We start from the raw sequence: 12,737 nt of genomic DNA on the forward strand, positions 1-12,737 counted from the left end.
GAGGAGGCGGAGTGGCCCTACTCATGAGAAGGGAATGGAGTTTTAAGGAGATGGCCATCCCGGGCTGTGAGGAGTTCAGAGACTACATAGCAGGCACCATAACAATGGGAGGACCAAGAATAGTAGTAGCAGTAATATACAACCCTCCACCAAATGACAGGAGACCCAGTCAAGAGTATGAAAACAACAACAAGGCAGTTAACACTATAATTGAGAGGGCAGCCTCTGCTGCCTGTAGAAATAGATCCCACCTGCTCATCATGGGCGACTTCAATCACGGAAAGATTGACTGGGAGAACAAGGAACCGCATGGAGGCGAGGATACGTGGAGAGCCAAACTATTGGAGGTGGTGACAAGCAACTTTTTAACGCAGCATGTCGGAGAACCCACAAGGATGAGAGGCAATGACGAACCAGCGAGACTCGACCTAGTCTTCACTCTGAACGACTCCGACATAAGAGAAATCGGTTTTGAGGACCCAGTAGGAATGAGCGACCACAGTGTACTGGTGTTTGAGTACTTGATTGAAGAAGGGTTATTGAACTCGAGGAGGGATACCGAAACCAAAAGGTTAGCATACCGAAAGGGAAACTATGAGGGGATAAGAAAATTCCTAACAGATATAGCATGGGAAACAGAGCTCAGGGGAAAGACGGCCCAAGATATGATGGATTACATCACGCAGAAGTGCAAGGACGCAGCAAACAAGTTTGTCCCAGTCCAAAAGGAAAACAGAGAAATGAAGATGAGAAACCCATGGTTTAATCAAAGATGTAGGCTAGCTAAGCAGCAAAGTAAAAGGGCATGGAGAAACTATAGGAATAACAGGACACTGGAGAGCAGAGAAAGATACCAGAATGCCAGGAATGAATATGTCAGGATGAGAAGAGAGGCAGAAAGACAATACGAAAATGACATCGCAAGCAAGGCAAAGACTCAGCCTAAATTGTTGCATAGCCACATTAGGAGAAAAACAACAGTAAAGGAACAGGTTATGAGATTAAGGATAGGGGCGGAAGGATTCACTACAAATGACAAGGAAGTGTGTGAGGAATTGAATAAGAAATTCCAGGAGGTCTTCACCTTAGAACAAGGAGAAATTCCAGAGGTAAGTGAGGGAATAGCTAACCAGGAACCACTGGAAGAGTTTGAGATTACCAGTGGGGAAGTAAGGAAGTGTTTACTAGAGTTGGACGTGACGAAGGCTATAGGCCCAGATGGAATCTCCCCTTGGGTTCTAAAGGAAGGAGCAAGAGAACTGAGCCTACCACTCTCCATAGTGTATAACAAATCACTGGCAACAGGGGAACTGCCAGATATTTGGAAAGCAGCTAACGTAGTCCCGATATACAAGAAAGGGGATAGACAGGAGGCACTGAACTACAGGCCAGTGTCCCTAACCTGCATACCATGCAAGCTGATGGAGAAGATTGTGCGAAAAAAACTAGTGGAGCATCTGGAGCGAAGGAACTTTGTAACACAGCATCAACATGGGTTCAGGGATGGCAGGTCCTGCCTCACAGGGTTACTTGAATTCTACGACCAGGCAACAAAAATAAGGCAAGAAAGAGAAGGGTGGGCAGACTGCATATTTTTGGATTGTCAGAAAGCCTTTGATACAGTGCCACACAAGAGGCTAGTGCGAAAGTTGGAGATGCAGGCTGGAGTGAGAGGGAAGGTACTCCGGTGGATAGAGGAATACCTAAGCAACAGGAGACAACGAGTCTGTGTGAGGGGTGAAGTCTCAGATTGGCGAGACGTCACAAGTGGAGTCCCGCAGGGGTCAGTCCTCGGACCTATACTGTTTCTGGTATATGTAAATGATCTCCCAGAGGGTATAGATTCGTTCCTCTCAATGTTTGCCGACGATGCAAAAATTATGAGGAGGATTGAAACAGAGGATGATAGTAGGAGGCTACAAGATGACCTGGATAGACTGAGTGAATGGTCCAACAAATGGCTGTTGAAGTTCAACCCGAGTAAATGCAAAGTAATGAAACTAGGCAGTGGAAACAGGAGGCCAGGCACAGGATACAGAATAGGAGATGAAGTACTTAATGAAACAGACAGAGAGAAAGATCTAGGAGTTGATATCACACCAAACCTGTCTCCTGAAGCCCACATAAAGAGAATAACGTCTGCGGCATATGCGAGGCTGGCTAACATCAGAACGGCGTTCAGGAACCTGTGTAAGGAATCATTCAGAATCTTGTACACCACATATGTAAGACCAATCCTGGAGTATGCGGCCCCAGCATGGAGCCCGTACCTTGTCAAGCACAAGACGAAGCTGGAAAAAGTCCAAAGGTATGCTACTAGACTAGTCCCAGAACTAAGAGGCATGAGTTATGAGGAAAGGCTGCGGGAAATGCACCTCACGACACTGGAAGACAGGAGAGTAAGGGGGGACATGATCACAACCTACAAAATCCTCAGGGGAATCGACCGGGTAAACAAGGACGAACTTTTCAACACTGGTGGGACGCGAACAAGGGGACACAGGTGGAAGCTGAGTACCCAAATGAGCCACAGAGACGTTAGAAAGAACTTTTTCAGTGTCAGAGTAGTTAGCAAATGGAATGCATTAGGAAGTGATGTGGTGGAGGCTGACTCCATTCACAGTTTCAAATGTAGATATGATAGAGCCCAATAGGCTCAGGAATCTGTACACCAGTTGATTGACGGTTGAGAGGCGGGACCAAAGAGCCAGAGCTCAACCCCCGCAAGCACAATTAGGTGAGTACAATTAGGTGAGTACACACACACACACACACACACACACACCTCGTCACCCCTCCACTGACATCTGTGATGGTTCAGAGTTCCCAGTGGCACTGTGCCAAACGTCACCTAACCATTCATTCCATCCGAAACATTCCCTTCCCTCAATTTCTACCCATTATATGTTACATTTCCTCTTATCCTGCTGTCATCAGTACAATGATTAACGATATGACTAAGTGCACTTTACAACTTAATTCCAAAAACCATCTTTTTCACCTCGTCTGCGATGGCTGTCGATATGGTGACGAAGAGTCGTATATCCGAACACGGCGGAGGACTTGGCACGGTGTCAACATGGCACGGTGTCAACATGGCACGGTGTCAACATGGGACGGTGTCAACATGGGACAGTGTCAACATGGGACGGTGTCAACATGGGACGGTGTCAACATGGGACGGTGAAAACATGGGACGGTGTCAACATGGGACGGTGTCAACATGGGACGGTGAAAACATGGGACGGTGTCAACATGGGACGGTGTCAACATGGGACGGTGAAAACATGGGACGGTGTCAACATGGGACGGTGTCAACATGGGACGGTGAAAACATGGGACGGTGTCAACATGGGACGGTGTCAACATGGGACAGTGTCAACATGGGACGGTGTCAACATGGCACGGTGTCAACATGGCACGGCGTCAACATGGGACGGTGTCAACATGGGACGGTGTCAACATGGGACGGTGTCAACATGGGACGGTGTCAACATGGGACGGTGTCAACATGGGACGGTGTCAACATGGGACGGTGTCAACATGGGACGGTGTCAACATAGGACAGTGTCAACATGGGACAGTGTCAACATGGGACAGTGTCAACATGGGACGGTGTCAACATGGGACAGTGTCAACAAGAGACGGTGTCAACATGGGACAGTGTCAACATGGGACAGTGTCAACATGGCACGGTGTCAACATGGCCCAGTGTCAACATGGGACGGTGTCAACATGGCCCAGTGTCAACATGGGACGGTGTCAACATGGCCCAGTGTCAACATGGGACGGTGTCAACATGGGACAGTGTCAACATGGGACGGTGTCAACATGGCACGGTGTCAACATGGCCCAGTGTCAACATGGGACGGTGTCAACATGGCACGGTGTCAACATGGGACAGTGTCAACATGGCCCAGTGTCAACATGGGACGTTGTCAACATGGCCCAGTGTCAACATGGGACAGTGTCAACATGGGACGGTGTCAACATGGCCCAGTGTCAACATGGGACGAATTCACCGTTACAGTGATGTTAATATGTTGCGAATACACCGTCAGTGTGATGCGAATACATTGCCTCAGTGTTGTTAGTGATTTTCTGGGACCAGTTTTCTGGCATCTAGAAAGAAAAACCCCACATAGTCTGGTGGAGTCTTGGCAAGGGAGAGAGAGATCATTTTCCATCCCACGCCCTTCCACGGTCTCTGCCAGCAGCCTGGCCGCCTGATATATGCTCCCCATAATGGCAGACCTTCCGGCTGTTATCTCTCACATAATTCCAGACCTTCCAGCAGGTTAGGTGGCTGTTATATGCTTCCCATAACGGCAGACCTTCCGGCTGTTATCTCTCACATAATTCCAGACCTTCCAGCAGGTTAGTTGGGTGTTATATGCACCCCATAACGGCAGACCTTCCGGCTGTTATCTTTCACATAATTCCAGACCTTCCAGCAGGTTAGTTGGGTGTTATATGCTCCCCATAACGGCAGATGTTATATCTAGTTGATCAGCTGTTATATGCTTCCTATAGTGCAAGACCTTCTGGCTGGTTAGTTGGTTGGTTTATGCTTGCCATTATTGCAACATCAGTTTATACTTCTTTTATACTGTTACAACGTTGACGCACTGACGTTAATAGGACGATGCTACAACGTCTACGACTCCAGGAGACTAAAAGTTAAAAGCGACAGCTGTAAAAAAAAAAAAGTCGTTGTATAAATAGAGACATTAATACAACGATATTAATAAAATGCTGATGCAACAACATTAATCTGCAATGTTAATACAACACTGTTACAACGTTATTACGACGTTGCAACAAGGTAAACTTACTTAACAATTACCGAGGTTATGTTGTGTGTCTGCAAGAAATGTTACAAGAGGAAATTCAAATCTCTTGTTATATTTTTACTACTTTTAGATTGTTTCAACGTTGTTACCATCCCTGGAAACACAAACCGAAACTGTCTATTTTCCGCTTGTTACAACTTGTAATAAAGTTGTTACATCTTGGCTTAACGTGTTTATGACGTATTAGAACGTTGTTACAACTTGCTATATTGGTTGTTATAACTGGTTAGGTGGTGTTAAAACTTGTTCGCACGTTGTACCAACGTCGTAGTTTCGGTGTGTGTTTGGCGGGATATGCAGTTTCCACTTTTATAAGTTGTTTCAATGTTGTAACTACGGTAATTTAAACGTAATATTAAGGTTGCGGTGTGAGTTTGTGACGAGTAGGACTTTTTTTATTATTATTTTCTACCACAGACGTGGCCACACATTTACAATGCTAACCAGCATATATACATTTTCTTCTGTCCTCCATGGACAGGGTTAGAGAAGTGTTAATGGCAGTTGTGAGTCAGGAAAACGTTCCCAGTAACAGGATGTAGATCACACGATCACAATGATCGAGTGATGCGTCTTATCGCCCGCTCGTAAAGACGTTTGTTTTATTGAGAAAAGATTCTTTTTTCAGTCGTTTACCTCACGTATTTTGTCTATGTTAAATGGTTACCAGGACCATGATTCATCAAGTATTTACGAGTTCACTTACGAGCTCGTACATCTTTCCTCGATCAGGGTACCTTGGTCTGTATTTATTAAACAGTTTGCGAGCCCAAAGTCGCAACTAGGTTGTTTATAATTATAACTTTAGGGCGAGAACGACCTCACAGCGTTTCCAAGCTCGTAAACTGTTAATACATACGACAAACTGATTGATGTAAGTCGTACAGGTTTTGTAAGTGGATAGTTAAGTGCCTAATGAATCCTGGCTCACTTATACAAGTGAATATGAAGGTTCTACAGGGAGTAACGATCATTTTACTGCCTTGAATTGCTTTTTATTCTACACCGAATTGTAATAGAATTCCATTCTATTACACTTTGTTGCACAGACTTGTTCTTAACTGTGTTATAGAGAAACATCTGACCAATGCCTCCAAAACGGATAAAAGAACAAAGAATTGAACTAAATTGAGGATTTGAACTAGAAAAAGAGTTAAGCCTCTCGAAGTAACTAGCAGATAGAAAAGCCTCTAACACTCTTCGGCCAAATAAAAATTGAACAACAAAACTGTTTTCTCTCGCTTCCAGCTATATGCAAAAAAAAAAAAAGTCGAAAAAATGTTTGTGTCTCTACCACGCTGCCGTCAGGAAAGAAAAGGGAAAAAGAAAAACGTAAAACAAAAAAGGAGAAATGCATATTCCAACCACTTCCACCTGTGACATCGCCATTACAGGTGTTCTCTCCACCTGTGACATCGCCATTACAGGTGTTCTCTCCACCTGTGACATCGCCATTACAGGTGTTCTCTCCACCTGTGACATCGCCATTACAGGTGTTCTCTCCACCTGTGACATCGCCATTACAGGTGTTCTCTCCACCTGTGACATCGCCATTACAGGTGTTCTCTCCACCTGTGACATCGCCATTACAGGTGTTCTCTCCACCTGTGACATCGCCATTACAGGTGTTCTCTCCACCTGTGACATCGCCATTACAGGTGTTCTCTCCACCTGTGACATCGCCATTACAGGTGTTCTCTCCACCTGTGACATCGCCATTACAGGTGTTCTCTCCACCTGTGACATCGCCATTACAGGTGTTCTCTCCACCTGTGACATCGCCATTACAGGTGTTCTCTCCACCTGTGACATCGCCATTACAGGTGTTCTCTCCACCTGTGACATCGCCATTACAGGTGTTCTCTCCACCTGTGACATCGCCATTACAGGTGTTCTCTCCACCTGTGACATCGCCATTACAGGTGTTCTCACCACCTGTGACATCGCCATTACAGGTGTTCTCTCCACCTGTGACATCGCCATTACAGGTGTTCTCTCCACCTGTGACATCGCCATTACAGGTGTTCTCTCCACCTGTGACATCGCCATTACAGGTGTTCTCACCACCTGTGACATCGCCATTACAGGTGTTCTCTCCACCTGTGACATCGCCATTACAGGTGTTCTCTCCACCTGTGACATCGCCATTACAGGTGTTCTCTCCACCTGTGACATCGCCATTACAGGTGTTCTCTCCACCTGTGACATCGCCATTACAGGTGTTCTCTCCACCTGTGACATCGCCATTACAGGTGTTCTCTCCACCTGTGACATCGCCATTACAGGTGTTCTCTCCACCTGTGACATCGCCATTACAGATGTTCTCTCCACCTGTGACATCGCCATTACAGGTGTTCTCTCCACCTGTGACATCGCCATTACAGGTGTTCTCTCCACCTGTGACATCGCCATTACAGAGGTTCTCTCCACCTGTGACATCGCCATTACAGGTGTTCTCACCACCTGTGACATCGCCATTACAGGTGTTCTCTCCACCTGTGACATCGCCATTACAGGTGTTCTCTCCACCTGTGACATCGCCATTACAGGTGTTCTCTCCACCTGTGACATCGCCATTACAGGTGTTCTCTCCACCTGTGACATCGCCATTACAGGTGTTCTCACCACCTGTGACATCGTCATTACAGCTGTTCTTTCCACCTGTGACATCGCCATTACAGGTGTTCTTTCCACCTGTGACATCATTACAGGTGTTCTTTCCACCTGTGACATCATTACAGGTGTTCTTTCCACCTGTGACATCATTACAGAGGTTCTCTCCACCTGTGACATCGCCATTACAGAGGTTCCCTCCACCTGTGACACCAACATTACAGAGGTTCTCTCTCCGTCTCATCGCCACATCGCACCTCTAACATTTCACACTCGACAGAAAGCAGTGAGATGGTGAGTAATATTTTGCGACCCATTTTCTTAGTCTTGGTGTTGTCAGGTGTCCACACCAGCCAGAGATGTTCGTGTGCTGCTGCCGGGGAGCACGTTCCTTATGGTACCATGGGAAGGTGTTCCTTCTGGGGATGTTCCACGAGAACGTGTTCCTTACCGGAACGGTTCCAGGGAAAGTGTTCTTTAAGGGGATGTTACTTTCATGGATGATTCCTTATAGGGGATGTTCCTTACAGGAGATGTTTCTTATGATGTTCCTTATGGGGGATCTTCATTATTGAAGCTGTTCCTTGAGGGATGTTCCTCTCGGTGTATCAAGCACTGATGCAGTTCAGATCGTTACAGTACAGAATATATACATGGGAGTTCTGATGTATATAGAAAATACAGAGATGGGTGAGAAAGCTGAAGCTTGGTATTAGACTTGTGTTTTAATCTGCTTGGATCATCAAGCTCTTCTCTATCCCATATTCAAGCTTGGATCATAAATTTATTTCCATCCTGTCTGCATGCTTGGATCATTAAGCTCTCTTTCAGGCCTTCTTCAAGCTTAGAGTACCCGTTCAGCAATATATTTCCCATATCAGCTTCAAGCTTGAACCATCAATCTCTTTTCCATCATATCTTTAAGCTTGAACCATCAATTTCTTTTCCATATCATCTTCAAGCTTGAATCATCAATCCAGAAAGCAACCCAAAAAACACTATTTAATAATATATCAGTTTTATATACTGAAAAGCTCAATTTAAATCCTCTAGAAAGACGGAGAGAAAAGAGTGGAAAATTCAATTAAAAAAAAAAGTGTATTGGAGATTTGTTCTCAATGGCCAAAAGCAATTCCAATCAGCAGTTCAGGAGTGAGGTAAAACTGGTGGTTCATGAAGGATATGTCTACTGCTCTTGACGTATGATGGATTAATTTAAAGTGTTTCACTGGATTCCTTTATTCAACAACTGCTTCATCCATCATCTTTAAAATACAAGTAATTGCCAACATAACAAACAACCAACATAAGCCTTGATCTCGCTATATATATATAAACCTGTAATGTACATTAATATTAATACTTGAAGGGTGCTGACCAATTGTTTATATTGGTTATGTCAGACAGAACAATGTGGATATACGCAGAATAATGTATATATAATTGTAAACAGAGAGCCCTTTACACATTGTTCTGACTGGCATAACATGCATCAAGAACTGGACAGAAGCCTTCATGTATTAATAAAGAACGGGAACACGAATACAGAAATCAACACCCATATTAGAAGATTATTTAGGTAAATGGTATAACAGAGAACAACTGCAACAGCAAGCAACACCACCTATAAAACTCTATTACAAATCCACTGAGTTCACAATAAGAATAATAAAAATGTAATTTCAAACTGAGTGAAACAGACAGCCCCAGACCAGACAGATTGAACTTCATTATTTACTACCAAACAAGGAGGACTTGTTAGGCCCGCTCTGCTTAACAAGCTGAGTGTGATTTTCGCTATACTGAAACATGTGATACAACATAACAGATGCGACAACATTCTGGTGAGCTACTTGGAAATCTAATAGATAATAGCTCCTACAGAACTAATAATAGGTCTTATGGAACCTGTGAGTCTTGACCAAGCCATAAAGGTGCACCAATGAAGGAGATAACGTTAAAAAGATCACTATGATTTCTTAATATTTTCCTCATGCTGCTACTGAAAGCCTCGATATCATTTTTTTTCTTTCTAAGCTTACTGTATGTTGATGAATTTTGGAGAAGATCAATAATGCAGACGATGAGTCACAATAACGTGGCTGAAGAATTGATGACCAAACCACACACCAGAAGATGAAGAAACGACGACGTTTCGGTCCGTCCTGGACCACATACGACTTGATAATGGTCCAGGACGGACCGAAACGTCGTCGTCTCTTCATCTTCTGGTGTGTAGTTTGATCATCAAGATCATTCATTAAAAAAATATATTCCACCTTGTTAAAAATAAGTGTTGGATATGTCAACTTTTGTTATATGAATAGAGACATCTGTTTTTAACTCCTGTAAGCTCCTCCTAAACCTATCACGAAACTTATTTGTTTGAGAAGTCTAAGTTGAACCATATATAACATCAATAACCAAATTTAAGCAGGCGATGAGTCACAATAACGTGGCTAAAGTATGATGACCAGACCACACACTAGAAGGTGAAGGGACGACGACGTTTCGGTCCGTCCTGGACCATTCTCAAGTCGATTGTGAGATTCTCAATCGACTTGAGAAAGGTCCAGGACGGACCGAAACGTCGTCGTCCCTTCACCTTCTAGTGTGTGGTCTGGTCATCAACCAAATTTAGGTTTTGCTGAGAGAATGTTTTGCTTCTCAAGTTGTATCAAGGAACTAACAATTTTTAACAAGTGAAGTGGCAAATGATCAACCATATTCCAAGGCAGAAACCGTGTTTTCACTAATTGTTTTGGGTGATAAATTGATTCTGTGTGATTCAAGCTTTGTTACTTAGGCCTAATGTGTTTTGGAAGCTTGTCATAGCAAGGTTCAATATACATATTATAACACTATTACGGATAAAATTCGCCCTAAAAATGTCTTATGTTTACTATATTTTTCGGGGTTCTAAACACCATGATCGAGGTTTTGAAAATATTTGATTAACATGTGATATTTAACTATGATATACCATTGGAAAATTATTCGTTAGAAACAGCCCTTATAGTGATAACATTATTATTTACACAAAAACTCTAAAGATTGTAATACATATTACATAGGTTAAACATCCAAAAATTTTAATTTTTACTTTTCTCATCATGAATATTGTGAAAAAAGTGGTCAGCTATCTAACGTTCTATTCATTTTTTGTTAGAAAATTCTCACCAAATTGACTGGGAGAGGTCTTTCTTCCCCAGTCACAAACTCTTAGAGCATTTTAAATATAAATATAAATATAAATGAAACTATTTTAATTCAAATTTCAAAGCCATTAATATTAGTAATGGTTTTTACATTTTGAACCCATTTGTAATGGATAAATTAAATACGATCTTAGTTGATAATTAATAGACAACTATTCCCATTGGGACATTACTTCCAGGAACTCACATGAACAGACAAACAGACCTACTGCAGTCTCCTCTATTACTGTGCTCAGGAACCTTCTGCCTATATTACATACTTGCACACTTGAAGGCACAGTATTAACCCACTAAACACACACCGAAACTACGACGTTGGTACAACGTTCGAACAAGTTTTAACACCACCTAACCAGTTATAACAACCAATATAGCAAGTTGTAACAACGTTCTAATACGTCATAAACACGTTAAGCCAAGATGTAACAACTTTATTACAAGTTGTAACAAGCGGAAAATAGAGACAGTTTCGGCTTGTGTTTCCAGGGATATACATACTTGCCTTCATATAACTCACTATTCATACTTGTGTTGATTTACATGAAAGAGCTTAAGTAATTTCTTGTTTAATTATCTTTCGTGGTTATACATTTTCACATTATTCATCACGACTTTATATATATATATATATATATATATATATATATATATATATATATATATATATATATATTCTTCTCACCTACATACAGGGTATAATATATCCTCTTTGTTATATCCTTTTATTCATTTAACAGCGTCATCCATTACTCTAAATTCTTTCCAAAGTATATTAAGCATTCTCATGTATAAAGCTGATGGGAAATATTATTAAAATAGGGCTATAGGATGGCTGGTGGATTGATGATCCTTGCCTGTAGATAGGATGGAAAAGATACCTCATTTTTATGAGGAGCAATCGATTTGAGAGATTAATTATAACTCTCAAAGACAAGTGTTATAAAAATGAGGTTCTATTCAGCCTTGAGAGATCGATCCACAACATTGTCCAGTCTGTTACCTCACACTTCCCTCTGTTACCTCACACTCCCCTCTGTTAGTTCCTACTACCCTCTGTTACCTCACACTCCCCTCTGTTAGTTCCTACTACCCTCTGTTACCTCACACTCCCCTCTGTTAGTTCCTACTACCCTCTGTTACCTCACACTCCCCTCTGTTAGTTCCTACTACCCTCTGTTACCTCACACTCCCCTCTGTTAGTTCATACTCCTCTGTGTTACCTCATACTATGTTCTGCTACCCCATACTACCCCCTGTTACCTCATACTGGCCTCATATTTTCTCACACTATCCCATGTTACCTCACACTACTCCATGTTGTCTCATACTATCCCATGTCACCTCACACTATCCCATGTTACCTCACACTGCACACTGTTACCTCATACTAGCCTCTCTTACAAACAAACAATAATTGTCAATCACGACAAATAAAGTCTACATGAATAACAAATAATCAGCACAGCTGTGAGTTACAATACCCATCATCATACATCATCATACATTATACACCAGTGTATAATGCACATTTTTCATCATAGGGAGTCACAGTCGATAATTACAAATGTCGAGGCTGTAAATTTGGCCAGTATCGCGCCAGTTATCAACTATGGGCCACTGGCTTGACATTTCTTTTTTTTACGGAATTGACTAAAGCGTTTCGTGGCGCATTAGATGAGGAGACGGGTTGCTGGGAGTAAAGGGTTGGCTCAAGAAGGCCTCTGTCAATCCCGTTGGGTTATGGAGTTGTGCCCTGGGTGTCTAGTTGTTGTAGTGTAGTTGGATGCTGCGCCTGCTGTGGCTGTGAAGGCCAACCCGAGAATGACAGTCCCGACTGCAGCGAGCGCAGATAAACGCCGAAGCGGGTGCGTCTGACAGTGGTCGAGACCTCCTCTTGAAGTCTAGTATCCTCCGCCTGCCTCTTCAGTTCAGCCTCGAATTGCTGGAGTCCCTTCTGCACTTTGCATCTCAAGGCAGATCTGTCCGCAGCTGCTGTCTCCCAAGTGTTGATGTCGATGTTCATCTGCTTGAGATCGAGTTTGCATGCGTCTTT

The 12,737-nt window shown here is 43.0% G+C and overlaps 1 protein-coding gene across 1 annotated transcript; it reads left to right on the plus strand.

Moving 5' to 3' along the window:
* Positions 1 to 6,204: 6,204 nt before the first annotated feature.
* LOC138373229 (perilipin-4-like) lies at positions 6,205 to 7,764 on the plus strand. The gene has a single exon (XM_069339265.1). The coding sequence runs from the start codon at positions 6,205 to 6,207 to the stop codon at positions 7,762 to 7,764; it is 1,560 nt and encodes a 519-aa protein (XP_069195366.1).
* The last annotated feature ends 4,973 nt before the right edge of the window (positions 7,765 to 12,737 follow it).

Source organism: Procambarus clarkii, chromosome 41, assembly GCF_040958095.1.
Source record: "Procambarus clarkii isolate CNS0578487 chromosome 41, FALCON_Pclarkii_2.0, whole genome shotgun sequence".
Lineage (NCBI taxonomy): Eukaryota > Metazoa > Arthropoda > Malacostraca > Decapoda > Cambaridae > Procambarus > Procambarus clarkii.

Coding starts and splice junctions, on each gene's coding strand:
- LOC138373229 (XM_069339265.1), top strand. CDS start 6,205: ATGCATATTCCAACCACTTCCACCTGTGACATCGCCATTACAGGTGTT.